Genomic DNA, 27,219 nt, shown 5'->3' on the forward strand with positions numbered 1-27,219 from the left:
TTGGTAAAAGGTGGATTTGGTAAAATTTCCAAGCATTATATTTGCAGTAATCTCCCTGCTCCTACTGAAAGATTTCTCAAAGTGTAGGGAGGGTAAATCTCACACATCTGAAGGATTTAATCTCCTGAAGTCATTTTCAGGGTTTTTCTGCATTTGCAAACTACTTGTAATTCACAACTATTTTTCTTGTATTTTATCTGGGTCTTTTCTCCTCCTTCCTTCTCAAGAATGATTTAGTTTAGAAGAAAGTTAACTAATGGGAAATGATCTAACCTGTGTAGTAGGGATAGAAGGACCCCATAGAATCTGGATTAGTACAAGTAGATGATCTATCCAGTATATAGAGTCTATTTAGTTTTCCTCTGTTCCCTTTTTCAGTCTCTCCTAAGCAGGTTGCAAACTCCAGAATGTTTGAGCTGGAGTCAAACTTCCAAACAGGTTCAAAATTAGGAAAAATGAATCTACCTATCCACCAATTCTATGCTGATCTGAAGAATAATTCCTGTGCCATGTCCTGGCAAGGGTCCCAGAGCCATGCTAAATGTGAATCCTCTCCAAGGTGATATAACTCTACCAACGTGGCTGATAACCGAGATCAAACAGTGCAGAGACCTAGCAGTGCAAAGAAAGCCTCTCAGAGGAACTGCAACATCTCTCAGTTTTGTGTGCTGCACAGTGAGAATTCCTGTTCGTGGGTGGTATTTTTCAAACTGTAGGTCAGGAAGTTTGAGTTATCTCTCTCATTACATAGCTTCTGGTTTTCATAGCGCATCAGAGAGGTGTCCAGTGTCCACTGTCCAAAATAAAAATGACCCAGAATGTTCAAGCATAAATAAGTATTGTTTAGTAATCAGCAAAGCACTTAGAATTAAAGGGGCAGACACTATGCTTGTCCAACTGGTTGTGTCTCACTGGGGAAGGTTCTCATGATATGAAATAGGGAGAATTCTGCACTCAGGGATTCTTTGTTATATGAACCATGGTATGCTGACGAAATCAGATTTTTGAGAGATCAGAGATAGACTTTGGGGAAAGAACCTTCTGCTGGGGCAAATCCTGGTGGTGTCTTGGAGATGGAGGATTTGGGGTTGGATCCTCATGAAGGTGTAACATGCTCTGTGTGTTTTATTATTCAAGCGGGAGTGTGTGTGTGGTTGGGGAGGGGGAATTAATTAAACGTTCTTGAGCTGGTTTACCTGTCCCTAATACAACATCCAAATAAACCTCACACGTTTCACAAAGGTTTCCAGAGGAAATCAGACCCACTAAGGCATGTGGTAATGGACTGGTCATTTACATGCTGCGATAACTTAGAAATGGGCAGAGGGTTCAAAAACTTTGCTGATAGTGAAACTTTGATGAAAAACAGAAACAACATTTTCACACACCCCCACCCATTCTTTTTTCCTCTCATTGGAATAAAGCAGTGCAAAACAACACAATAACCCAATCTAGAATAAACCATAGCTACAATACTTTCTTGTATGCTGCACTTTATGGACTGTATTATAGGCTTTTGGTTTCCACATATCCAAGTAGGATGCTCACAATAAATTTTCAGTGAGTCAACAGGTGCTAGTAACAAGATCAGACTTGTGGCTGCTGAATACAAGGTGACTTACTATGGAAGCTGTTATGGCATTGGCTGTTACAACAGGTGACTGCAGTTCTCAGGTAATTGTGAGTTCAGGTTTCACCTTATTATAGAAAAATATTAAAATAAAGGTATCAGTCCTTGTAATGAGCAAATAATACAACCGTGTTTGTGCTGGACACGAAACAACAAACCTTTTGCTCTTTTGTCTCCTTAAGTCTCTGTGTTTTATTTGAATTAATGGTGTTTTGTGCTTTTGGAGATATGTGGCTGTTCACGGAGGAGGGGTGTCATTTTGATTGCCATGGTGTTGGATGCTCTAGAAATGGATAAATATAAATTGTGCTTAAAGTTCTAGCTAATTTCTGAGCCATAGGAGGAGCAGTGAGTGAAGGGGATTGCAAAATAGAGTGATCTCAGGCTGCCAACCAGTGATTTTTTTTTTTGTAATTAACAGTGAATCCTCTTATCTCCCTGATCTTGCTTCCCACCCACCCAAATCTTCCTTCTGTCAATCCTCGCACCTGCTTGTAACCTGTCTGTTTTTGCTTGGTGAATTCCAGCCGCTGGAAGCAGAGGTGAGAACCAAACTTCAAAATTTATCTCCGGATTTTGAAGTCCTTCCCCCTCTGAGCCCCAGCTGTGGGGATCTTCAGTTCCGAGGTTTGGGATCAGCCCATTTCAGAGATGAAGACAAGCAGTGAAAGTGAGCTCTGTATTTGTCTGTGGAGTCTAAATTCCCAGGCACATCCATGACAGAATCTGCTGAGATTTGCATGATTTTCAGGTGAAACTATAACTCGGCCTAGCCTTCCTTGAAACCCTTCAGCAAAACTTTGGTGAACCTGATGGGGGAGTTGTATTGATCCCTTGGACACAGCACATTCTGCAAGGCTTGGGGTTACATTCCCAAAGTTTTACAAAGCTCTTCCATCGAGCTATCCAGGTGTAACCCTTGACAGAAACCTTCATTTCCTCTTGGTCTAGTCCAGGGGTTGCAACCTTTCAGAAGTGCTGTGCCGAGTCTTCATTTATTTATTCTAATTTAAGGTTTTGCATGCCAGTAATACATTTTAACATTTTTAGAAGGTCTTCTTCTATATGTCTATAATATATAACTAAACTATTGTATGTAAAGTAAATAAGGTTTTTAAAATGTTTAAGAAGCTTCATTTAAAATTAAATTAAAATGCAGAGCCCCCTGGACCGGTGGCCAGGACCTGGGTAGTGTAAGTGCCACTGAAAATCAGCTCACGTGCTGCCTTTGGCACGCGTGCCATAGGTTGCCTATCTCTGGTCTAGTCAGTGCCTGGGAATCTTCCCCCACGGGGGAGTGTGTATTTGTGTTTTTCTCAGGCCTGTCCTGCATGCCGTCTTGTCTCTCTGTGTGGTGTTTGTCTTCTCAGTGTCAGTTCCTAAAGTCAGGACCATCAATCACTAAGTGTGTCATTTTGGAAGCAGTCTCCATGAACCCTTGGAAAAACAGTCAGCCAAGATCCCAACCTCAGTGCCGCTGCTGCCTTTTAGCTGCTCCTCAAACTCTCTCCCCACTTCTCCCCTCTCTGTATATGTGTATTCAAATTAAGTGAAAAATAATATATGCAGTAACAAGATGATGGAACTTGGGGTCCACTCCTTCCCCTCCCTCTGCAGGGTGGGACAACCAAATAGGAAGGTGGGACAAAGGGCAAGTCTGCCAATCGGCTTGCATGAGAAGTTAGTTTCCCCCTTTATCCTCTTTCATTAGGCTGATGGCAGTAGAGGCGTGTTTGGTAATATAGAACCCAGCCCTCGGGATTAGGAGTGCAGTTACACTTGCAGCAGCTGCCTGTGCATGTCTTATCTGCTACAGAAAAAGAACTTCCATCACCCTCCCCCTTCTCCGATTTTATCTAGTATCATTGCTTCCCTTCCTCCCTCCCTTCCCCCCCCCTCCCCTCTCTCTCTGACCTCCTCACAGCTCCACGTTGCTCTCGGTCTCCCAAGACTGTTTTCCAGCACAGCTCCGGAGGAGTGTTCACTGAGCCACGACTGGGCAAAGAGCAGAGAAAACAGCAGAATGAAAAGAGCCAAGAGAGCCCAGCGGGTTGTCAGCAGTCCTCGTACCAGAGGCTAAACTCACTGCCCTGAAAGAGACCAGGCAGGAGAGGAAGTTGCTTCTCAGTGAGAAAGGAGGAGAAAACAAAAGAGAAACTTTGAAACTGGCTCCACTCGTGATCTGAGCATCCCGCCCCTGCACCCCCGTTAAACGAAAGCACCGAGAAACACGAGATTTCCTTCTCGAGGGGTGGGAACATGCTGAACTGGGGAGGAGTGGAGAAGGGCATCTTTTAGCTTGTGGTGTGGTTTATAGTGAGATCCAAGAGATAGAGCAGAGGTGGGAGGGGAAGGTGAAAGGAGATCTGATGCCTGCTGCCAATATGACAGAGACCCCCCAGCTCCCGGCATTGCAGGTCCCAGAGCAACAGGTGCCAGAGTGCAGCCGGGCCTGGTCCAGTTCATCCACCCCCACCCTGCGCAGGAGGCGCTTCAAGATGAGACGGATGAAGAACGTGCAAGAGCAGAGCCTGGAGGCCGGCGCGTACCAGGACTCTCCTTCGCCCAACAAAGAGTTCCTGCAACTCCCATCCATAGAAATCACCCCATCCAGTGACGAAGACACCCCATGGTCGAATTGCTCTACGCCCAGCGCCTCCCCGCGGCGCAAGCGTGTCCTGCTGCGGAAGTGGCTGCGCGTGAGAGAGAAGAAGGAATACAGTGAAAGCAGGTATGTCATTGGCCAAACCTCTCGTTCCCTGCAGCAGAGAAGGCTCCCACTAGGACAAGGCAATAGCGCCTGCTGTTACCTGTAGAGGGTTCAGCCTGCTGCCCGCAGCGTCTTTGTCTCCCTCTAGTGGCTGGGCTATTTTAAGTGGTATATTAGATTGTTGCTGACTCCAAGCTAATGGATGCAGTCTTTTAGCTCAAACAGTAGTGACTCATGCTTTTAGAGCCAGATTCAGTCTCCGATTGCCACCCATTACATACCTTTAAAGTGAGTTTAGTGCTGGTGAAAAGTGTCAGACTGATGGCCATAGAGACTGAAGACCCTAGGAGATGGGCAGTCTTCCTATATGCTACACTGTTCATGTGTCTGAACCCTGGCCTGCAGAGTCCCCCTGTAGAGAAGGAGGGGGAGTTCAGTCTTCATGGCCCATTCAGTCCTTGGCATCTCTGCCGAGACCACCAAGGCAGGGGCCAGTTAATGTCAAACTTGCTAGTGGTTTTTGTGACGCAGTCCCCTCTCCCTTAGGAATTGGACTGAAGTTCCCTAACTAATGTCATACAGGATGCGGCACATCTGTCAAATGGCAATGAGAGGCAAGCTGGCCTTGTGGCTAAAGCATAGACCTGCAAATCCAGGCGGGGTCTGAGCTCTGTCCCCAGCTCTGCCACAGACTTCGGCAAGTCACTTAGATGTTCCGTGCTTCAGTTTATTCATTTGCAGAAAAGAGGATGATTAATGCTCATCTGGGTCACAAAGGCATCATGTGGCTTAATTCATGGGGAACTCTGAGGGCTTGTCTATACCACGCAGGTTTTAGCGACAAGGCTGTATCGACACAGCAAAAAAATACTTCCAGCCCTGTGAGTGGCATTAGCTTTGTTCTGCCACTTGTGTAGGCAAATCTTTTGTCTTTCATGTGGGGTCTTTTTTAAAAGTTTTGTCGACAACTTTGCAGTGTAGACAAGCCCCAAGTCTGAGATAGAAGGTATTATTGGAATGCAGGTCTCTACTAACCTGGGTGTAAGTCAAACCGTTGACCAAAAGATGACAGTCACTCTTTTCCCTTTCCCAAAGCTATCCTGTCCTCTGGGAACAACTGTCCGAAAACTGGCTTGCTGGGGATGTTTTGGCACTTGTTCCTCTGACTCTAGTGTTAAGAGTTGGAGTTGCTATTGTCATAAGTTTTGGTGGCACTGCGAGATGTGCGTGCATTGGGTGGGTTGCAGCTCAGAGACAGAGTTCAGTTTTTTGCTTTTCACCAAAACTTGAAAAATTTCAAAGAAAATGTATTATTTTTTGTTGTTGTTTTCATCAGTTCTTTTGCAGGAAAAACAATAATTTTCTTATTAGCTGTTTGTGGGCTTCGAGCATATGCATATTACATTTTTAAAAAAGTAAATTTAAGGAACCATATGATGTCCTTTTCTGTTTCTACCACTGCCTAGCTGGTTGTCCCATTGACCCAGATGTTGTCCCAGTGGTTTGATGGAGGAGTTATACCCATCAACACATCTCTCTGAGGCTCCAAGTCTACTCTCAGTCTTGCAAAAGCACTTCCACTAGGTCCAATTCCTTTTGCAAATCTATGGTGCTGCTTTAGCAACACCACGTCTCAAGGATGTTCTGCTGATGAAAGCATTTCTGTACCAGCAGGTTAGGAATGACCGTACAATGGCCTCTCTTGTAGAAAGTGATCATTTTGGGGAAAAAAGTCCCCTGACATCGTAAACATTCAGTGTAATTCGAATGATGGTTAAGGATACAGATAGGGATGGTCTTGAAAACAAAGGAGAGATTGTGTAGGGTGTGTGCGTGCGCGCGCGAGTGTGTGTTAGAGAGAGGTGGCTGAATTACAGAGTTCAGATTTGAACTTCACCAGAGTTGAGAGCATTTTAGATGCAGCATTTTTGTTTGGGTCTATCTCTGGAGAGAGAGAAATCTGGTTATTAACCCTCCTTAGCAAATTTCTGCACTCTCCCTGATTAAATTTTTGAAATGGGGACTGGAAAAAAGCTAAGGCAGTTCATGGATTAGGTGGCATTAGCATACCAAGGCCAGCATGGCACCTTCTCTTTTCATGTATTACAAGCTCCAAATCCATTCCTCGGCAATGGAAAATAGATCAGATTTTCAAATGGAATTCTTCCCTTCCCAGCCCAGAGGAAAACAACATCTAATTCTTCTCCTGCCCTTTTCTGCTGAGCTTGCAAGCTTGGAGAACTTAGAGGATCAATGCACATCTAGAGCAGAGCAGGAGAGGGAAAAAACAGGGGTTGCTGGGTCAGAGCAGGGAATTTGTCCAGGTAGACTATGGTGAACCAGGAGAATTTTGCAGGGGTGAACTACAGTGTTCGGTTAATGCTACTCCCAAGGTTGCACTGTGGTATAAACCTCCTCATGTCATAAGGCACCTGTCCATGGCATAGTGTGCTCTGGGGAGCAGCAGGAGAAAGCTGGCCATTTGAGAAACAGATTAATCATTCTCCATCCATCTTGCCATACTCTAGGCTTGGTTTCCGTGAATGCTGGCTTTTCTGGGGCAATATTGTGTCACTATTACATTTATGATGTTGATGTCCATATGAGACAGGTGCTAGTCACATCACTTAATATACTGTTCATAGGTTCATAGACTTTAAGGCCAGCAAGGACCATTATAATCTAGTCTAAGCACCTGACTAACACAGGTCATATAATTTTACCCAATAATCTGAGCTAGAGAATGTTTTTAGAAAGACATCCCATCTTGGTTTAAAGACTTCAAGTGACAGCAAATCCACCACATTCTTTGGTTTGTTTTTCCAGTGTGTAATCACCCTCTTCGTAAAATATGTGTACCTTATTTCTAGCCTCTGCCTTACTGGAAGGCAATCCCTCCCCAATGGTGCGCATGGTAGAAGAACCTGACAGAACAGAGTGTCTGCTGAACTAAGACCCTTGATGGTTGGTTTAATGTTCTACATTTGAATAAGTCTGACTTCATTTTTTCCTCTCCCAGAAGTGCTGACCCAGCCGCACACCCAAAATCACTAGTTCCTCTTGGAAACTTGGGCCCCAGTTTTTCTGATGACATATTACCTTCTGGTTCCCTTAAAACTCTTCCTTAGTTTAGTAATGCCACAGTTGCAAGGAAAAAGAGGTGACTTATCAGCCAAACTGATGACAAGCAAGATTCTTGTTCACATACATAAGATGCCAGGGTTTGCCCAAGGTCATTATAGGTTAGACATCAAAAGAGAGCCCATAGTGATTGTAAGTTGTTTGGGGAAAGGACCACCTTTTTGTTCTGTGGTTGTACAGCACGTAGCACAACAGGGTCCAGGTCCATGGCTAGGGTTCCTAGGCACTATCACAAGTAAAAAACAACATCTTTCAGGCTGTGCAAACTATATCCAGTTTAATCCCATCCTTCAACTCCCTGTACTTCAGTTGCTGCTCCATCTGCAAACTGGTGGTGATGGTGTTTACCTACTTTTGTATGGCACTCGGAGGTCCTTATATTTAAGGCACTATGTAAGTGCAAAATATTATTATTATTTTATTTATTATTAAGGCAGAATGGTAACAGCCATTGCAATACACTTCACAGGCAGGCCAAAGCAATCTGTTAGCATTTTGCTATGCCTGCAATGAACATGCATTATTTATGAAGTGAATGTGATAGTGGATCTGCTTTAATTTATTTAACAAAACCCATGCGTCGTAATCTCTGGGAGCATGTATGGTTCCTTAGAGCAAGGGCCAATGTCCACCCAAAATAAATGGAGTTGACCTCGCTACCCTAAATTAAGCTATTAAAATAACCTGCCCACACAACCATACTTTGGCAAAAACCAGGAATGAATAGATAGGCATTGCTGTATGGCTTGAAGATTGAGAGACCCCAATTCTGATGTGTCCACTCCATGTTTCTATATAAGTAAATAGTTAATAGATGGGGTTTGGTCCTGGATTCCATAGGACCAATATAGCTTGTTGCAGTGCACTGCAAATAGCTTCCATTATGCAAGTCTTTACATCAGTTCTTAACTCAGTGGACCAACTGAGTTTACAGAGAGGAGGGTCCTCCACTAAAAACTCTTTGACCTCAGACCTTTAAATCTGCAGACTGCAAGCAAGAGCTCTTACTCCATTAACCTCTCACCTCCCTTTGACACTATGGAAAAGTCCTGGAGTTCGTACTCTGGAAAAATTCTCATTGTGGGTATTTTGCTTAAGTGTAAGGACTGAGTGCAAAAACCAATAGAGTAAAAACTTCAGAAACTCCCATACCAGAAAGCTGCTGCAAAGAACAAACAATATAGACCTCAGTGAAACCTCTGGCTTTGCCTGTCTTTATGGTAGAATATAGGGTTCAGGAAACAGCATCTAATGCTGTGAGAAATGCAGATGGCTAAAAATAAACAAAACAGGAACAAAACCCTGCCTCATGATGGGTTCCATTTCATGCCCTAAATTTCTGAGAAGTGGCAAGCTGAGTTATTCTGTGAGTTTAGCAGCTTCCAGGTGTCTTTGGCTTTCAGAAATTTCCACATTTTATGTTCAAGTCAAAAGGGGGGAAAAATCTTCCCCATTAGAAATGTTGCTGTGACTAAATCTGGGCACTAGCGCGCGAGTCAGCAATAAGAATGCAGCTCTTCTCCCACCTACCTGGATAGAAATGAGCACTTCTGGGTCTAAGGAATTAAGGACCTTATTTATACCGTGATTAATTGGAGAGGGTTCAGATAAGAGCCATAGTAATGATTAAGGGATTGGGAAAACATGCCTTCTAGTGATTGACTCAAGGAGCTCAAACGATTTAGCTTGACAAAGAGAAAGTAAGGGGTGACTTGATCACTGTTATTTACATGGCCATATACATAGAGAAGTTACATAAAATACTCTTGCTGGAAGATTATAAAGTAGCACTACTTTATTTCTTAAAATTCAGAATAACACACACTAATCTAAAAACACACACAAACACAGAAAACAGGCTAAAACAGAGAGCCACAAGTCACCCTGCCTTACTATAGGCTCTCTGTCTGCAAACTGACGGCTGCTAGACCCAGCTCATATGCTTTCCCACAGAGCTTCTTAGCCTGCAAGCGGGACTAGGAAACCCCCTGAAAGAGTAACATCTTACAATTTTAATGCAGCTATCACTACACCACAGTCACAGTTTATAAGCACCTATATAGGAAACAGAAATCTGATCGTAGAGGGCTTCCATCTAGCAGACAAAGGTATAACCATATCCAGTGTCTGGAAATTGAAGCTAGACAAATCAAACTGGAAATAAGGTGCAGGTTTTTGACAGGGAGGGTAATCCAGCTGGAACCGTTTACCAAGGGTTGTGGTAGAGTCTTCATCATTGGCAATTTTAAAATCAAGATAGGATGTTTTTTCTAAAACATATGCTTTAACTGAAACAGACATGAGTCTATGGTAGGTGTTTATGCAGGAAGTCATGCTAGGTGATCACAGTGGAGCTTCTGGCCTTTTAATCTGTGCATGTATGTCTTCCATGATGGAAAAGAGAAATGGGCCCAACTTCTTCAGTATCCTCCTTGTAGTAGTGGCGTGTTATTCATGCTTCAAAGGCAGGCAAATTTCTTCAAGCATGAGAAAGGCCTTGTGGTTTTTAACCTAGGTAGTGTATCTGTAGAGGCTGCTCTTATTCATGTCAATGCCTTATCTTTTTGTTAAATCTTGCTGAGCACACTCCCCCTGATAAGCCACTTAGCATATTTTAAAAAGCCCAACTTTGCTGCATAATATATGAGTGATGAGTGAAGAATGTCACAGGATTTGGGTTTGGTTTGAATAAGCATTCAGAAATGTAGCTGTTACCCAGGCTGTCCTGTATCTACAAAACGGGACTGGGAATCTCATTGGTAACAGGCGTCCCTGCAAGACATCCTGTACTTTCTGCCTTTGGTTGATCTGGAAATAACCATGAGAACAAACCTTCCATTGATGGAGTGGAATTTGTTTCTGACCTAGCTGTTTAACATGGAAGTGCATAAGCTGCTGTGAAAATGAAAGATAATGTAGGGGGAGCTGAGTGCTTAATATGGCTATTTTTTAACCATAAAAAAGTTTACTTTAGGTTTTGTTTGAACTTCCTGTGGCGCTGGTTGAATATTAAAAAAAACCTTGTTACATATTTTTTTAAACCATGAAATAAGATTCATTATGATTCCTGTAGTCATATAATTTGTGACTATTCCAATGAAACGCAAGTATTTCTGAATCCCAACATCTTTGTGAATTTCCGTGATGAGTCTTACTATGTTTGTACCATTATTCATTATTTTTCATTTCTTTCTTTAAATGTTTGTCACCAAATCAAAGAACAGAAACAATAGCTATGTGACTTAGGCTGACTTAGTCACAACACATTGAATAATGAAAGTTCACAAATAGCCCAGATTCTGAATATATTTCATCCTGTATATTCAGCAAATGTTTACCAAGGGGACAATCTACGTTGGAGGTTTTGCACAGCCCTGAGTTTATTGTTGGAATATAACAACTCATCCTCATCATCATGTTCATTGTCATGATTGCCCTCACGTTGGTTACATTTTGGAGACTTTGGTGGTGGTTGAATGTGTTGCTAATGAAAGGAGCTAGATTGACAGCAGCGCCACAGACTGCTGTTCTCTGTTCATTTGCAAAACGGAAAAAGTGAGAGGAACAGCTGTGCCCATCCAGCACCACTGATATACCTTTACCCTCATCTGGTGGAACCCATCCCTCTAGGGATGAGAAGGAGACTGTCTCCACTGCTGATTCAAATAACAGTAAAGGTTACTAATTAGCACTAATTGGGATGGTAGTGTATATGATGTGAGCAACTAGCCAGTAGGGAGTGAACTGGGGCAGATAGATGTCAGAGAGCATTTTGATCACCAATAATATGTTTTGAATTTAAACATTCCTATTTTCCTTTATAGTAGGCTGAGTTAATCATAGAATCAGAACTGGAAGGGTCCTCGAGAGGTCATCTAGTCCAGTCCCCTGCACTCAAGACGGGACTAAGTATTATCTAGACCATTTCTGACAGGTGTTTGTCCAACCTGCTCTTAAAAATCCCCAATGATGCAGATTCCACAACCTCCCTAGGCAATTTATTCCAGTGCTTAACCACCCTGACAGTTAGGAAGCTTTTCCTAATGTCCAACCTAAACCGCCCTTGCTGCAATTTAAGCCCATTGCTTCTTGTCCTATTCTCAGAGGTTAAGAAGAAAACTTGAAAACTGTTATCATGTCCCCTCCCAGTCTTCTCTTCTCCAGACTAAACAAACCCATTTTTTTCAATCTTCCCCCAGAGGTCATGTTTTCTAGACCTTTAATCATTTTTTTGCTCTTCTCTGGACTTTCTCCAATTTGTCCACATCTTTCCTGAAATGTGGCGCCCAGAACTGGACACAATATTCCAGTTGAGGCCTAATCAGCGCAGAGTAGAGCGGATGAATTACTTCTTGTGTCTTGCTTACAATACTCCTGCTGATTCATCCCAGAATGATGTTTGCTTTTTTTGCAACAGTGTTACACTGTTGACTCATATTTAGCTTGTGGTCCACTATGACCCCCAGATCCCTTTTCACGGTACTCCCTCTTAGGCAGTTATTTCTCATTTTGTATGTGTGCAACTGATTGTTCCTTCCTAAGTGGAGTATTTTGCATTTGTCCTTATTGAATTACATCCTGTTTACTTCAGACCATTTCTCCAGTTTGTCCAGACCATTCTGAATTTTAATCCTATCCTCCAAAGCACTTGCAACCCCTCCCAGCTTGGTATCGTCTGCAAGCTTTAGAAGTGTACTCAAGCAAATGAGATCATGGACAGGAAGTGCCTCCTTTGGTCTTGAAAATAAAGAGTTTGTTACACAGGCTATAGCTGATGCAGGCTCTGAGCATGAGCATGTTTTCCAAACTCGCTCCGTTCTGCTACTCCAACACCTTGTAGAGAGTCTGTGCATAAGACAGGAGGCAGAATCTAGTGGTTAGAGATGGGGACCAGGAATCAAGAGACCATAGTTCCAGTCCTGATTCTGTCACTGACTCATTGTGTGATTTTGGAAAAGTCCCTTCGCATTGCCTGTGCCTTGGTTTCAACGTCTGTAAAAATCTGGATAACAGGAAATTTTACCCAACTTTGCGATGGAGTTTAGGATCCTTGGATGGAAAGGAGATATATAAATGCAAAAGGGTGTTGTAATCTTTACAGACACCGTGTTACCATCTGCTGGCTGCCTCCAGAATCGCACCATCTCAGTGCAGCAACATGCTTCACGGAACACTAATCCCCCTTATCTTCTTTTTAATAAAGCCTGATGTTAACTTGCTGCCTTTGGCTATAAGCATGCATCTCTCCACCCGACAGCTTTATGTTCAGATGCTGAGGGTGAGTGGCAGGAACTGACAGGAGCTAAAGGAAATCCAGGGCTGCAGGTGCTTCTCCATCCAGTACACTATCCGATTGCTTCAGGGTTATCATGGGGGAACCCTTATTGATGTATGGGGGTGGGGGGATGTTGTCACAGTGCATTCTGGGGTCTCATTATCCCTTAGAATTTAGGCCAATGAATTCTTATTTCCCACACCGTGACAGGCCTCTGACAATTCTTAATGGTGCCTTTATTTTAGGAGCCGCCGCTACCATGGCAACACAATACTTTTTGATGGCAGGAATTTCATTTGCTTGGGCCGATGATTTACTCTCAGGGAGTTGGGACTGGGTTTTTTATTGCTGCAGCCTTATGAAGGATATAAGGGGCCAAAGTTCTGGGAATGATCAGCAAAGCGGTCGAGTGACGTGAAAGACAAACATGCAGATTGATTTTAGACCAGAAGTTACATCTGTTTCTCTTGTAGAAGGGAGAGAGTCCGAAGGATGCAGTTTCTCTCTGCAGACATCCAGGACTCGGAGTTCAGTCCAGTCCTGTTTGTGAGATTACCACATTGGTGCATTATAAATAATTAGAGTTGGAAAAAAATGTTCATCCCTGCTTTTTTTTGTTTTTGCGTACGAAAAGCAGCTTTTTGGAAAAAGGACATTCGGGTAAAAAGTTTCCATTTTTTATAAGAATGCATTTGGGTTTTCACCAATGAAAGCCAAAATGTTTTGGTTTAAAACCAAAATGTAGAAGAAAAATGTTGAAAATTTAAAAAATGTATTTTCATTTAATGTTTTCCAGGGGAAGAATATTTCCTGGTCAATTCTGCAAATAATTAATAGTAAGAGATTGTTCTCATCATTTGTGTGTAGCAGTTCTCATGATGTGTTAAGCACTTTCCATGGATTGTAAGAAGGGATTGTACCTGTCTTGTGAAGTTCACAGTCCTAAAGAGGAAGGAAAAATCCTTGACCTTGTCCACTAGTTTAAAAGTAAAAAGCTTTGAAAATATGAAAATCTTTGAAAATCTGAATAGATGTACTGTTTTCCAGTCACTGGTTCATGGGATTGTATTATTCATTACCCATCTTTCTTTTTAACTAGAAGCAAGTACTGGTGAAAACATTCACAAATCCTGAAAATATCACAAACGTTCACATCAATGTGTATTCCTCCAGATGTATGGCATGCATTTGTAGCAGAGGTGCATAATTGATTGCTGATTGTCTGTTGTGCTTCAGTTTTATTTATTTATTTTTTAATCCCATTAGGATGTTGAAAGAAAACCATGTAACTGAGGTGATCAATGAAACAATATGAAACTAAATATTCATATGGACTCAGAGGGTGAAACTTTTTGTTGAAGTTATTTGGCAAATAGTTATAGATAACAACATTTGCAATAATCCACACTGTTTTGTGAATGAGTTGCTACCCATCTCATTAATAGATTATATCTCCCTTGATATTTCTCTCTCCTCCCACCCCTTATCCACGCACCCCTGGGAAACATCCTCTGAAAATAAACCTATAAACTTATACCCACAGTCTACAATGCACAGTAAGCTTTACATACATTCTATCACTTTGCCAAACTCACTATGCAGAAAATCAGATCCTTAGTTGACAAGAAAGTGATGTTGTAGCTGGATCATTTATCAGATACTGCTATCCACAGATTTGCAGGCTAGAAAACCTCATGGAAGTTATGAGATCAGTTTCTCATCTTCTGTGAATAATAGCTGTGCCTCTGTAATTGAATCACCATAAGAAATTGCACTTTCTGTAGTTTATGCACAAGTAAACTACATCCATCTTGCATGCCAACTAAATAATAGGCAGATGTCAGGAAATAATGTATATGTCTCTGTGATTATATGCTTCCATTCAGTGAAATGGCTTACTCCAGTAATTTATTCTTTAGGCAGGAACACAACTATTTAAAAACAGAATTGTTGGAGTAATCTAGATCTCTTCAAGTTTGCTCCTTCCCAAACTGTTGAATATGGAGATAAAATGCCACACATTCTTGCCTTTATGTTCATTGGGTTCTTTGGGCCAATTTTCAAAAGTGCTTGGCACCCACAATCGAGGCCAGATTTCTTTTTTAGAAAAAGTCTCAGCATGTTGAGTGTTGAAAACATAAGAAAATCTGGCAACAAATATTACAATGAGAGCAGCTGTGTGCTAAGCGCTTTTCAAAATCTGGCCCAAAGTGCTTGAGCTGGAGAACTGCTTAGATTTAAAAAACAAATTCAACCTTGAAACTGTGTATAGGACCATGGCTCTCTATTATAATTCAGAGACTCATGTCTCACAATAGAAAGACACATACAAAGAAGATAAGAATGGTTCAAACATATTGCCCATAACTTTCCATATTCTGACACCCAGATATGACAAAGAAGCCTTTAACATATTCATCAAAGGCTAGAAAATTAGAATGCTGTGGGGAAAGAAGTGTCTTTTGGCCATTTGTTTGAATAGAACTTGCACATTTATTTCAGTGTCTGTAACTTGTTTATTCATTTCTGTAAATATTGGTATAAATGATTTTTGTGTGTTTGTGCACAAGAACATGTGTACTTGTGTAAATATGCATTCATGAAATACTTCATGCTGCAAGAATTTTGTATGGCCAACTCGAAGCTGACTTCAGTGCAACACTGTGTATATTCAGTGGTCCCAATGACTTCAGCCCTCTTCTGGTTTACAAAAGCTCACCATCGAACCAGGGAGCAGCAGCAGTCCCATGTGACGTAGTTTACCGTTCACGCAGCAGAAGCAGTGGATACTCAAAGGAACAGTGCCAGCGAATACTTTGCAAGCAGTCCGTTGGTTGGAATGTGTCTCCATAAAACATTGGTTAAATAATTCCAGGGACTGAAAAAAATTGAGTTGAGCTGAAAAAAATACCAGCGAAGAAGATGATGATTTGTCACTATGGGTCTGAGGCCCATATAAGCACCTAGCTAGAGAAGGGCATGGTAGAAGTGGTGAAGACAAGAAAAGCAGTGAGATTTCATCGTCAGAACAAGCCATACTAGTGTTGGCAGAGACAACAGTGATGAAGATGAGGCTAGTGGTGGTGATGATGGAGATGAACATTTTCCTCCAGGTAGCAGAGCTGTGGGGGAACATAGTGGTAATAAAGATGAAGCTAAGTCTCGTGGTGGTGTTGATGAAGATAAGAATAGTGGCGATTACATTGAAGGTCACCGAGTCAGTGCAGTCAGGAAGGGGGGCAGAAGAAATGTGGCACTGAGTGCGTATTTTTGTTCCAAGAATCTGTTTTCTTTTATGCATTTGTTGACTTCTAAGGAACTGCTGTTGGAGCTTTATAGGGAGAACTGTTCCCCTGCAAACCTGCCTTTTGCTCATCTTAAGTCTAAGAAAATCTTGAACTGATGGGAAATTTGCATTGTTTACAGCTAAGAACTAAGAGAAGTCTTTTCTGTAGGGCTTCAGAAAAGAGTATCTTTCAGTCAGAGAGAAAAACACATGACCTGGCGTTCAGAGTACATGGGCTAAGGATGAAAAACTTTGTATGCAACCTTTGCACCCAGCCTGCTGAGTTAGCATCAGTCAGAGGCACTTTTTCAGTCCCCTAAGTGTACCCCTTTCGAGTAAGAGATCCGTGCCACTGCTTCTCTTTGGGGTGGAATCTTGTGCCCCAACTGGTCTCTGACTAGTAGAGCCCTGCGCAGATACAAAATTTGTATCTGCCTCCGATCCGCAAATATGGTCCGTGGCTATCTGCAGGGCTCTACTGACTTGCTCTCCAAATTGTACCCTCTTGGCTTCCAACCATGTTACGTAGCAGGCCCAATGTGCTTGGCACCTGCAGAGGTTTTCCTTTGGGTCCCTGTTGACAGTATCAGTTTGAAGTGACACAGAAGCAGCTTCTGCAAAACAAAACATGATTTATCATTTCTAAAAGTATATAGTGCTGCAGGAAATGGATTTAAAATAATCTTATCTAGGATTGGCATTCCCCTCAAGCCCCCTAGGTAGACATGATTTAGCCTGGGAGTTCTCCATTCTCTTGGGGACCAAGTTAATGCTGGTTTGCTGCAGGCCCTTGGCTCTCAGTCAGGCCTGGTCTACAACTAAAACTGGGCTAGGACCTGGCTACATCGCTCAGAGGGGTGATTTTTTCACTCTCCCCCTCCCCGTGAGATCTAGTTAAGCTGTCCTAGGTCCTGTGTAGACATTGCTAAATTGAAGGAAGAATTCTTCCATTGACCTAGCTGCTGCCTCGAGAGAGAGTGGATTGAGTACGGCGATGGGAAAAAACCCTCCTGTCACTGTAGCAAGTGTCCATGCTACAGCACTACGGTGGTGTTGCGGCAGCCTCGCAGCTGTGCGGCTGTAGCACTTGTAGTGTAGATTTAGCCTCTGTAACTGTGTCATCCTGCAGCAGCTGACACCTGTCAGCAGGGGGCAGAACTTTTAACAGATCCGTGTCATTTGTTCTCCCACTTCTCAGCCTTGACAAAACAGCCCAGGTTGGGGCTGATGAGCCCCTCTTCATGGCTATAAACTTGGGTATTATGCTTGAGGGGATGCTCCTTATCTGGGCCATTGTTTTGCCTTCACTGATTGATTTCTTTAATAGTCCCTTTTGACCTAACACTATGAATTCAGGCAGGGTAATATCACACTGAGGGGCATATGATATTTATAAAAAATAATACAAATATTTCCTCCCACTCCACAGCTTCATGGTATAAAGCCACTTGGCTGGCATCATTTCAGGGGACAGTCTAGAGGGGGTTAGGAAAGATACATCAACAGTTTAATGGTTAAATGGCTCAGTTAATTTGTATTTAAGCGCTTCAGCAGTTTGTGAGGTTTAAAATAATGATCACAATATGAGCCTAAGTGAGAACTGACTTTGACCACAGTACCCTCACTGAGGAGGTGCTGTGTTACTTCAGCAATACATATCTTAGAAATACCAGAGAAGTCCAGACACATTTGTCAAACTTCAACCTCCACATTACTTGCATACCCCAAAGGTTTAGAGACTTGTCTGAGTTTCTGTTGTGTGCTATAAAGCTTTTGGAGTGAGGTAAGGACCTTGCTGTTTTGTAGCATTTGCTGATTTCTTAAGTTTCAAAGTTTTCTAACCAACTTCAGGCCATTTTAGTATCTAGACAAGAATCTTGGGCGTCATTAAAAGGAGCACTGGCAGCTTCAAATCTCGTTGATTTAAAATTAAATTAATGTTATAATCTGGTATTATACCTGCCCTCAAGTCAGCCTGTCAGTTATGGGGGAGGCTTAACCACTTTTTCTCATATGCAAAATGTTTTGTCTTTTTTCTCTGTTGTTGTGTGTAAGGCCCACACAAAGAGGGGGAACCCACTGTAGTAGAACTGTTTATGTCGAGAGTTGTGTCAAGTGCACAAAGCAAACAGACTGAAAAATAGAGATGATTTTTCCTTCTGATCTCTTTCAGCTCTAATAATTTCAGGTGTCATTTGCAATACGAATTGGTAAAATATTTACAGGGTGGTTTTTAAGATGGCTGTCGCTCTTTAAATATTTAAACCACTTGATGGGAAGGACTTTATTCCAATAGCCTAGTAATAGAAGCAATTAATTACAACAATATAATTTTTAGAATTCAACATCAAATATACAATATACTTTGAGTAGGAGGAAGAGAGATACGTTTATAGCTTTTCAGAGACAGGAAAGTTTGAGTGTGAGCGTGTGTGTGGTTGGCTGGCTGTGCTGGAGACAGTCAAAGTGACAATTCTGGATGGCAGGAGCAGCAGAAGAGAAGGTTGTTGTGCTAAGAGGTGAGATGAAGGAATGGAAAGGAGGTGAGAGAGGGGAAGGAGTAAAGAGAAACCGAGTCAACAAGGGGTCAATAAACATGTGGACAAGGGGGATCCAGTGGACATAGTGTACTTAGATTTCTAGAAGGCCTTTGACAAGGTCCCTCACCAAAGGCTCTTATGTAAATTAAGTTGTCATAGGATAAGAGGGAAGATCCTTTCATGGGTTGAGAACTGGTTATAAGACAGGGAACAAAGGGTAGGAATAAATGGTAAATTTTCAGAATTCTAGGACCAGTCCTATTCAACTTATTCATAAATGATCTGGAGAAAGGGTAAACAGTGAGAAGGCAAAGATTGCAGATGATACTAAATTGCTAAAGATAGTTAAGACCAAAGCAGATAGTGAAGAACTTCAAAAAGATCTCACAAAACTAAGTGATTGGGCAACAAAATGGCAAATTAAATTTAATGTGGATAAATGTAAAGTAATGCACATTGGAAAAAATAACCCCAACTATACATACAATATGATGGAAGCTAATTTAGCTACAGCTAATCAGGAAAGAGATCTTGGAGTCATCGTGGATAGTTCTCTGAAGACGTCCACGCAGTGTGCAGCAGCAGTCAAAAAAGCAAACAGGATGTTAGGAATCATTAAAAAAGGGATAGAGAATAAGATGGAGAATATCTTATTGACCTTATATAAATCCATGGTACGCCCACATCTTGAATACTGCATACAGATGTCGTCTCCTCATCTCGAAAAAGATATACTGGCATTAGAAAAAGTTCAGAAAAGGGCAACTAAAATGATTAGGGGGTTGGAATGGGTCCCATATGAGCAGAGATTAAAGAGGCTAGGACTTTTCAGCTTGGAAAAGTGGAGACTAAGGTGGGACATGATAGAGGTATATAAAATCATGAGTGGTGTGGAGAAAGTGAATAAGGAAAAGGGGCCACCAAATGAAATTAATGGCCAGCAAGTTTAAAACAAATAAAAGGAAGTTGTTCTTCACACAGAGCACAGTCAACCTGTGGAACACCTTGCCTGAGGAGGTTGTGAAGGCTAGGACTATAACAGAGTTTAAAAGAGAACAAGATAAATTCATGGAGGCTAAGGCCATTAATGGCTATTAGCCAGGATAGGTAAGGTATGGTGTTCCTAGCCTCTGTTTGTCAGAGGGTGAAGATGGATGGCAGGAGAGAGATCACTCCCTCTGGGGCACCTGGCATTGGCCACTGTTGGTAGACAGGATACTGGGCTGGATGGACCTTTGGTCTGACCCAGTATGGCAGTTCTTATGTTCTTATGAGTCCATAAGGATAGCTGAAGCATCTCCATGGAGAGTTTTAAGTATTAATACAACAATTTTGAATAGGATCTTGCAGCAAATGAAAGTCGTTGGACATCTTTGGGCAGCACGTGGCATGACACATTCTCCCCTGTTGATTTCCCTTTACTTATTGCTGACAAGGAATTCTCTGTAAATGTGAAATTTTATAACTTGGAAGAAGGGCCCTGAGGCTGCTGGCCAGAGCAGGCACAATCCAGGATTGTAGGTTGCAGCTGTTTGGGGGGATAATACAAACCTGGTGTGGTGCTTTGCACAAAATTTTGGCAGTTTGGAAGCAAACAGTGACATCTTGTGGATTCAGTTTGTAACTCTCCCTCTGAAATTCAGTTCCACTGGTCACTTTCCTCCCTGGCCATGTTCAGTACCAGTGGGGTACTGGCAGGGGAAGGGGATCACTGTATTTACTAGATGTAATGGCAGTAGATTAGGGAACACAGAAGTTCAAGGCACACTGAGCTGGAATGAATGCATCCCTTAAGCATTGGAGAAAGGTGCTAAGTATGCAGAGAGAGGAGAGCCTTATATGAGCTCAGTGAAAACTATTTCAGAGTGGTAGCCGTGTTAGTCTGTATCAGCAAAAAGAACAGGAGTACTTGTGGCACCTTAGAGACTGACAAATGTATTTGATCATAAGCTTTCATGGGCTAAAACCCACTTCATCGGATGCATGACTACGGCTCAGAGATGGCTCTGTCCTTAGGTTTGGAATGAATAATTCGTTTAGGATTGGAGCAAGTCCCCATCTGGTATCTAGGATCTGTTGTGATAAGGCCCTCCCCTTACATTGGCCAGTGCGCTGTACACCTGTACTGTTAGGCCCCAATGACGTTTCGTGGGAGTGTTTTTAATTTGCAAAAAAAAATGCATAGTGCTTGTTAGAGGATTTTTAATGAGGAATCCAAGTCAAGATTTGAATGCTAAGCCATATGAAACCAGTCAGACATAGCACAATGGCATCCCCTTCAAAGATCATCTGCAAGGCTATTATTGAATTTTTTTAAATCCCTAGGCAAAGGAGGTTATTATGTGAGACTCTCTGGTTTCAGTCCATTAGGGGCACTTTTGCATTTCAAGTATGTTACACCTCCCTGGTCCCCTTTAGGTTTTGGTGTTTGACCCCAAGAACATGAAGCCACACCCCCGGATTTTTGTGGTTTCTTGTTGTAAGTACATTTTCACACAGACTCCACCAACACTGTACATCAGCCTGTATTTCCTACAGACTTAATCTCAGTTTTACTTGAGTCTAAGCCCTGGAGTTTTTACTCGTGACTTGGCCCTGAGTTTGCAAACATTCCAGCAAGTCTAAGGTTAGTAAGAAACCAGGAAAGCTGATGAGTGTTGAATTTTGTTCCACTTTATATTTTCTCACTGCTTTACTGGACACAACCCCACAACTGGAGTGAAACCGTTTGCACTGTGCTGGTTTCACAGGGCTTGATCATGTTTTCACACAGCGCGTAGTAAGTGGTGATGCGGAGGTGTTCCACCCTACGAGAAACACAATGGAGCACATAACTGTTGGTGTGGCTCCCTATTTGCTCTGCAACGGGAAGTAATTTGCAGTACTCTTTTGCGGCCTACCTTTTGGGCGGAGGGATTCGTGGCTTTGCTCTTCCCACCCATTTGGGCAAGCATCTGCTAGGACAACCTCCTGGTTGGGAGGAATGATCCAGGTGGCTGTAATGCAGGTTGCACAAAGAGGGGGAGTCCTAGCACGCGCGCGCGCACACACGCACACACACACACACTCTCTCTCTCTCTCTCTCTCTCTCTCAGTCAGACAGTCAGTCAGTCAGTCACGTAAGGCCAGGGCATGATTTAGCAACTTAAGGCAAGATCTGATGCACAAAGCAACCATTATAAACTTGCTACTCTCTTACTTGCAAACCTAAGGCCTGGTCTATACACATGCACATCTGTAGGTGTTATTTTTTTATCAATGTAATTAGACTGGGGCAACTCTGTGTGGACACTGTTATATTGATTTAAGAGTGAGTGTCCACACAATGAGACCTGCATTAGTTTAACTAAACTACTTTTCCCATCCGTTCAGTTAAATCAGTGTGTAGACAAGTCCTAACTCTGTTTATTTTAATTCTGTTCCTGTTTTCTTTAGGAGAGTGAAGCAGCTGGACCATCCAGAGCTCTAACTGCTTATGTCTTTCTGTCTCTTTCTGCAGCAGCCAGCAGAGTAGCCAGCAAAGCAGCCATGATGACGATTCAGCCCGATTCCTGAGTCCCCGAATGCGTGACGAAAGGTAGGCCTATCCGGCAGTGGGGAATTGGGGCGATGACGGTAATCTCGCTCAGCCTGAACACAGGTATTGGCTTGCTGGGTTTGTTTATTATCAGGCAAATTATGGCTCATATTTTAGGTGTAAAACTATGTTTTTTTGAATGATATTAACAAGTAACACCTCCAATCCCTATCCCCTAAAGCCCTGCACTCCTAATGAGGAACTTGCACCAAGAATGCAATGTCATCAGGGTATTCTCTGCAAACACTTCTCACCATTGCAAATACAGTGAATGTTGGGTATTTGTTAGTGTATACTTTGCTTTGGGATGTTGTCAGTTTAAACCTAAAACTGGAAAACCTAATTATAGTGGAAACACAGAAGGAGGAACCTGCAATCAGAGGTAACAAGATGAAACCAAGTAACACATCAAATGTAGATAATGTTTGTAAACACAAGTGACACCGTCAGTACAGGTTGCACACTAAGTGCAGGTGCCTTGAAGACACAGGTAACAATCTGTATAAGTTAACACTGCACATGCAGCAAGCAGCATTGTATATAAATGCAGGTTATGCTACAGTTACAGAAAATATTGAACAGATCCTCTTAACATAGCAAATGTTAATAATATTGATATCTGATCAGTTACTGATAATACATGAATGTGACTGAGTGCTGCTGCATAGGAGGGGATCTAGAGATGTCTGGAATATTGCCACAGCATATAAGAAGATAAGAAAGAAAGCAAAATTCTAAATGGGTAGGACAGTTTGGATAGTTCATGGATGGGACGTGCCTATATGGGTAGTATATGTATTTTACATTGAACAGTTGCGTATGTGACTCCTGGAGTCTGAACACCAAGGTGTTTGATGGGTCAACAGTGAGATCATAGAAAAGAGAATAATGTGTTGGAAAATCAGAAGATGTTAAGTAGGAGGGATGTCTGTGAAAGGAGGAGGCAGAAGGAGATACCTGTCAGTTTAAGGAAGAGAACAGTCCATCATGGTCTAGTTTCCCTGTGTGGCTTGACAAGGATTGTCATCATGGATTGAGTATTGTGGTTGTTATATGTTGCTTTTCTGTCTAAAATGCAGATTGCTCTCACATAGCTTTAAAGAGGTTGCCAGAAGTATGCAGTTGGGTGCTTAAATCTAATGGATATGTCTATGCAGCAATTAAACACCCCTGGCCATGGTCAACTGACTAGGACTTGTAGGGCTTGGACTGCGGGGCTGTTCAGGCTCTGGACCCTAAGGTCTGGGACTTTGTGGTGAGAGGGTCCCAGAGCCTGGGCTCCAGCCCGAGTCCAAATGTCTGCACAGCAATTTTTAGCCCTGGAGCCCAAGACCCAGGAGCCTGCGTCAGCTGAGCCAGGCCATGCTGCAGGTCTTTTATTCCAGTGTAGTCGTACCCTAAGCGGCATAGGGGCACAGAGCTAGGAGTGAGGAGACCTGCGTTCTGTTCCCAGCTGTGACCTCGGGCAAGTCATTCTTTGTGCCTTAGTTTCCCCATCTGAAACACTGGGATGATGATATTTATCGTCCAGTAAAGCACTGTGAGATTCTTGGATGAGAAGGACTATATAAGTGTAAAGTAATGTTATGTTACTATTACTGTTAAGATGCCTTTAAGTGGGTTTCCTTGGGTAAATTATCAAATAGGGTATCACTGGAGGTGTGGCAAGTGCTGTAGAGTGGAGATTGATTGGTTGTTTTTACCTGGGGGTTCATCACTATCTGCTATATCCAGCAAAACTGAGGCAAGAGGCATCCCGAGCCATTTGCCAGTCTCCTTGATTCCATGTTGCTGTTCAAAACCTCTCTGTCCCATTCTAGTGAGGTGAAGAATTGGCTCTAAAAATATGGCACCGCACCTCAAAAGAGTCCAAAGTGCTCTAAAAATATTGGCTGATTAATCTTTCTAATACCCCTGCAGTAGGTAATTGCCATTTCCTAATTTTATGTTTTGGGAAACTGAGGCCCGGGGAGTGTAAATGACTTGCACAAGGCCACACAATGAGGCAGTGGCAGTGGAAGGATTGAAACTCCTGAGGTCCTCACTCCCAGTTGCCATCCCAGTTACTTACGTGCCTGATGTTCATTTGTATTCAGGCCCCCTTACCTGACAAATCATAAATGATACGTCATTACCAGACCATTACTGGTCCAGTGTAAACTCAGGGTGTACACACTGAGGTTCAGCTTCACCTAGTCTTTGGGTTTATCCACTTTTGGGTGTGCATGGTTCTAGTCAATATGCAACATGCTTTCCCCCTTTCCTAGCAGCACTACTGTTGTGAGCACTGGGAAGAAACCCACTGGCACAGGTGTTGCTTTTGGAAACTGAACTGTTTTTTTCCCTGTGCTTTGCAAGTCAAAACTATAAAGTAACCTTCTCCACATTTATCTTCCAAACCTTTACCCAAACAAAACACTGTTGCCAATTGATCATTAGCTTCCTCTTACCCTTAATAAACAACCAACTGAATTTGTACTGGAACTGTATTCCCAGATTCCTCTGCAAGGCTAGTGTTGAGACTACAGCGGCACAGCTATGCCACTGTAGTGCCCTAGTATAGACGCTTCCTATATCAACACAAGGGGTTTTTCTATCATGATAGATAATCCACCTCCCCAAGCGGCCATACCTAGGTCGATGGAAAAATTCTTCTGTCAACCTAGCCACATCTATACTGGTTTAGGTCGGCATAACTATGGCTCTCAGTGGTATGAATTTTTCACACTCAAGTGCCATATGTATGTCAACCTAATTTTAAGTGGAGACCAGGCCTAGACTGTGATTGAGCTGTTCCTCTGTCTGTTGTGTTGGGGACAGTTGTCCGGTATGCAAGGCAGAGATCCAGCAGCTGGGTAACGATTTCTTTGAAATTCCAGAAGCCCAAAATTAATCAATTTCGGACTCTTGGGGTAGATTTATTCTACCTTCATATTGCAGCATTGGTACAAAAGAGGCTGAAAATGAATACCTAGAAATCTTTGCATATTATTTAATTAGTTATTATGTATTTCAGCCAAACTCGAAGAGTTAGTATTTCTGCATCTCCTGGTGTTATTGGATCAGAACCCAGTCCATTTTCTTCTGTTACACAGGAGCTACAGGCTCTTTGTTACTGCAGCCTCTTTTGTACTGTCCTGGTCTGGAACCCTGATTTTATTACTGCCTCTAGTCCTGTATTACACCTCAACTTTGACTTCTTAAATTGACTAGGTCCTGTTACGCTGTTACCACACGGTTCAGCTTTGGGGTCAGTCAATGCGGCTTTTGCTCCTCCCAGGAATAGCATAGAATCACAGTCTGACAATAGAAGGCTTTTGACATCTTTCTTGGTCTATGGTAACATCAAGAAATGAGCCCCTAGCGAAGACTCACTCTCCAGTATGAGCTGCACTGGTGTCTGCTAAACCCCAGTAATCTTCACTCACGGCATAGGTGCTGGACCTAGGGGTGCTGGGGGTGCTGCCACACTGCCTGGCTTGAAGTGGTTTCCATTATGGGTTTACAGTTTGGTTCAATGGTTCTCACGCACCTCCACTATAAAAAAATTTCCAGCACCCCTGACTCCGAGAAAAGCCCAAACCCTTTAATTGAACCGTTTTTTTCTTTCAAAATTAGCAGTCTATGTGCAGCACGTGGGCAGTAGTTTTCATGAAGTGCTAAAGCGGGGTGATTAGCATGGGCTTCCAGTTTTATTCTCCCTTGATGGCATCTAGCTCAGATTTGCATGCTTTACAAGTCAAAAGCTGATTTTAGTTTCTGCCAGTATTCCAGGCTCACCCTGGCTCTGGCGGCGAATGGGAAGGCAGGCGAGCCCTGCTGCCTCCCCTGCTTTTCTCCTTTACACAGATGGGGACACAGAGAGACAGAGCAGTAAAGTGACTTGCCCAAGGCCAGACAGTCTGTCAATGAGTGAGGTGGGAACAGAACCAAGAATCCTTGGTTTTGTCCCTCAACCTCTCAACACTGGAGAGCACCCGCCTCCTAGCTCCTTCTCCTCACCAGAGTGTCTCTTAAGACACACTGGCAACTCCGAATCAAAATCACAAAGAGCAGGTTTATAAAGTCAGATGCCATTTTACTTGGTTAATTTTCCAACTGTGAGCTGCAGAGATAAAGGGAGAATGAATATATTCCAAGGTAGTATCTGGCTGCTGATTATGTGTTTATGATGTTGCATACAAGGTTAGATGGTTAAACACTTTGCAAGGGGTGGCGGTATTCTGTGTTTGCTAGTCCCAGCTGCTCTTATACTTGCAGTAGAGAATGCATAGTCCCTTAAAACACAGCTGGCATTAAAAACGTTATGAGGGAGGAAATGCTTCTTTCCAGGATGAACTGAGGCACCTCTCCCACTTTGTCCCCTCTCACAGGATCAGAGGTCCTTCTTACTAAGCCAAACTCCTGCTGAAGTCAAATTCCTCCTAATTAATTCAATGGGAGATGAGCTGAGTAAGGACTGTGAATAAAAGCTTAGTAAGGACCTGAAGATTTGACTCACTCAGTTGAGAACAAGCCAGCCCTAGAGAGCTAATTAATAATCCAACAGAATGTTTGGCTCAGAACTAGTGCTTGCTAGTTGTAGCTAACCCTTTCCTCAATATGTTTCACTCCAATTATTAGTCTCTCTGGTGCTGTTGATCCTGGCATAATTTACTAGCTGAGAACACTGTATACTACTAGATCACAGGGAAATTGACAGCAAAGCAGACAGGTGCTTAGATATTATCTGAGTTTTGTCTGATGCTGGGGAATGGGTGAAGTCATATCACCTTGGTCTGGGATTTCATAGGCTAAGCAGAATCAGGGCAGGGTGGCCTCCAGGTATGGAAAGAAACAGTGTCCTGGTGATTCAGTAGGCAGTGGGGTCCCCTTTTGAGCCCGGGCTGAGCCAAAGTCTTGGTGTGCTGCTGGACTGGGCTACTGAAGGTGCCACCTTTCAGATGGGGTGCAAAGCGGAGGTGCTGACCATGTATAGTCATTTTAAAAGATGTCCATGTCCTCCTTATAAAATAGTGGTGGCAGTATCCCCAGTGACCTGTGTCTCATAAGGTGACCTC

The 27,219-nt window shown here is 42.7% G+C and overlaps 1 protein-coding gene and 1 long non-coding RNA gene across 3 annotated transcripts in view; one reads left to right on the plus strand and one right to left on the minus strand.

The window, feature by feature from the left end:
- Positions 1-27,219, plus strand: part of GRAMD1B (GRAM domain containing 1B) — a 284,969-nt gene that overhangs the window by 132,949 nt on the left and 124,801 nt on the right. The window contains exons 5-6 of one of the 2 annotated variants that reach the window (XM_039496098.1): positions 3,555-4,361; positions 22,082-22,159. In XM_039496098.1, coding sequence (XP_039352032.1) covers positions 4,000-4,361; positions 22,082-22,159 — 440 coding nt within the window. In that variant the 5' untranslated portion in view covers positions 3,555-3,999. Of the gene's footprint in view, positions 1-3,554; positions 4,362-13,573; positions 13,593-22,081; positions 22,160-27,219 lie in introns of those variants that run through there. The other variant, XM_039496099.1, reaches the window with a different exon arrangement.
- LOC120375461 lies at positions 475-3,626 on the minus strand. The gene is made up of 4 exons (XR_005586560.1): positions 3,545-3,626; positions 1,789-1,913; positions 1,623-1,697; positions 475-793 (listed from the first exon to the last, which is right to left on the minus strand). It is a non-coding gene; the product is annotated as an uncharacterized LOC120375461 (long non-coding RNA).

The sequence above is a fragment of the Mauremys reevesii genome, linkage group 12 (assembly GCF_016161935.1).
Source record: "Mauremys reevesii isolate NIE-2019 linkage group 12, ASM1616193v1, whole genome shotgun sequence".
NCBI classification, from domain to species: Eukaryota; Metazoa; Chordata; order Testudines; family Geoemydidae; genus Mauremys; species Mauremys reevesii.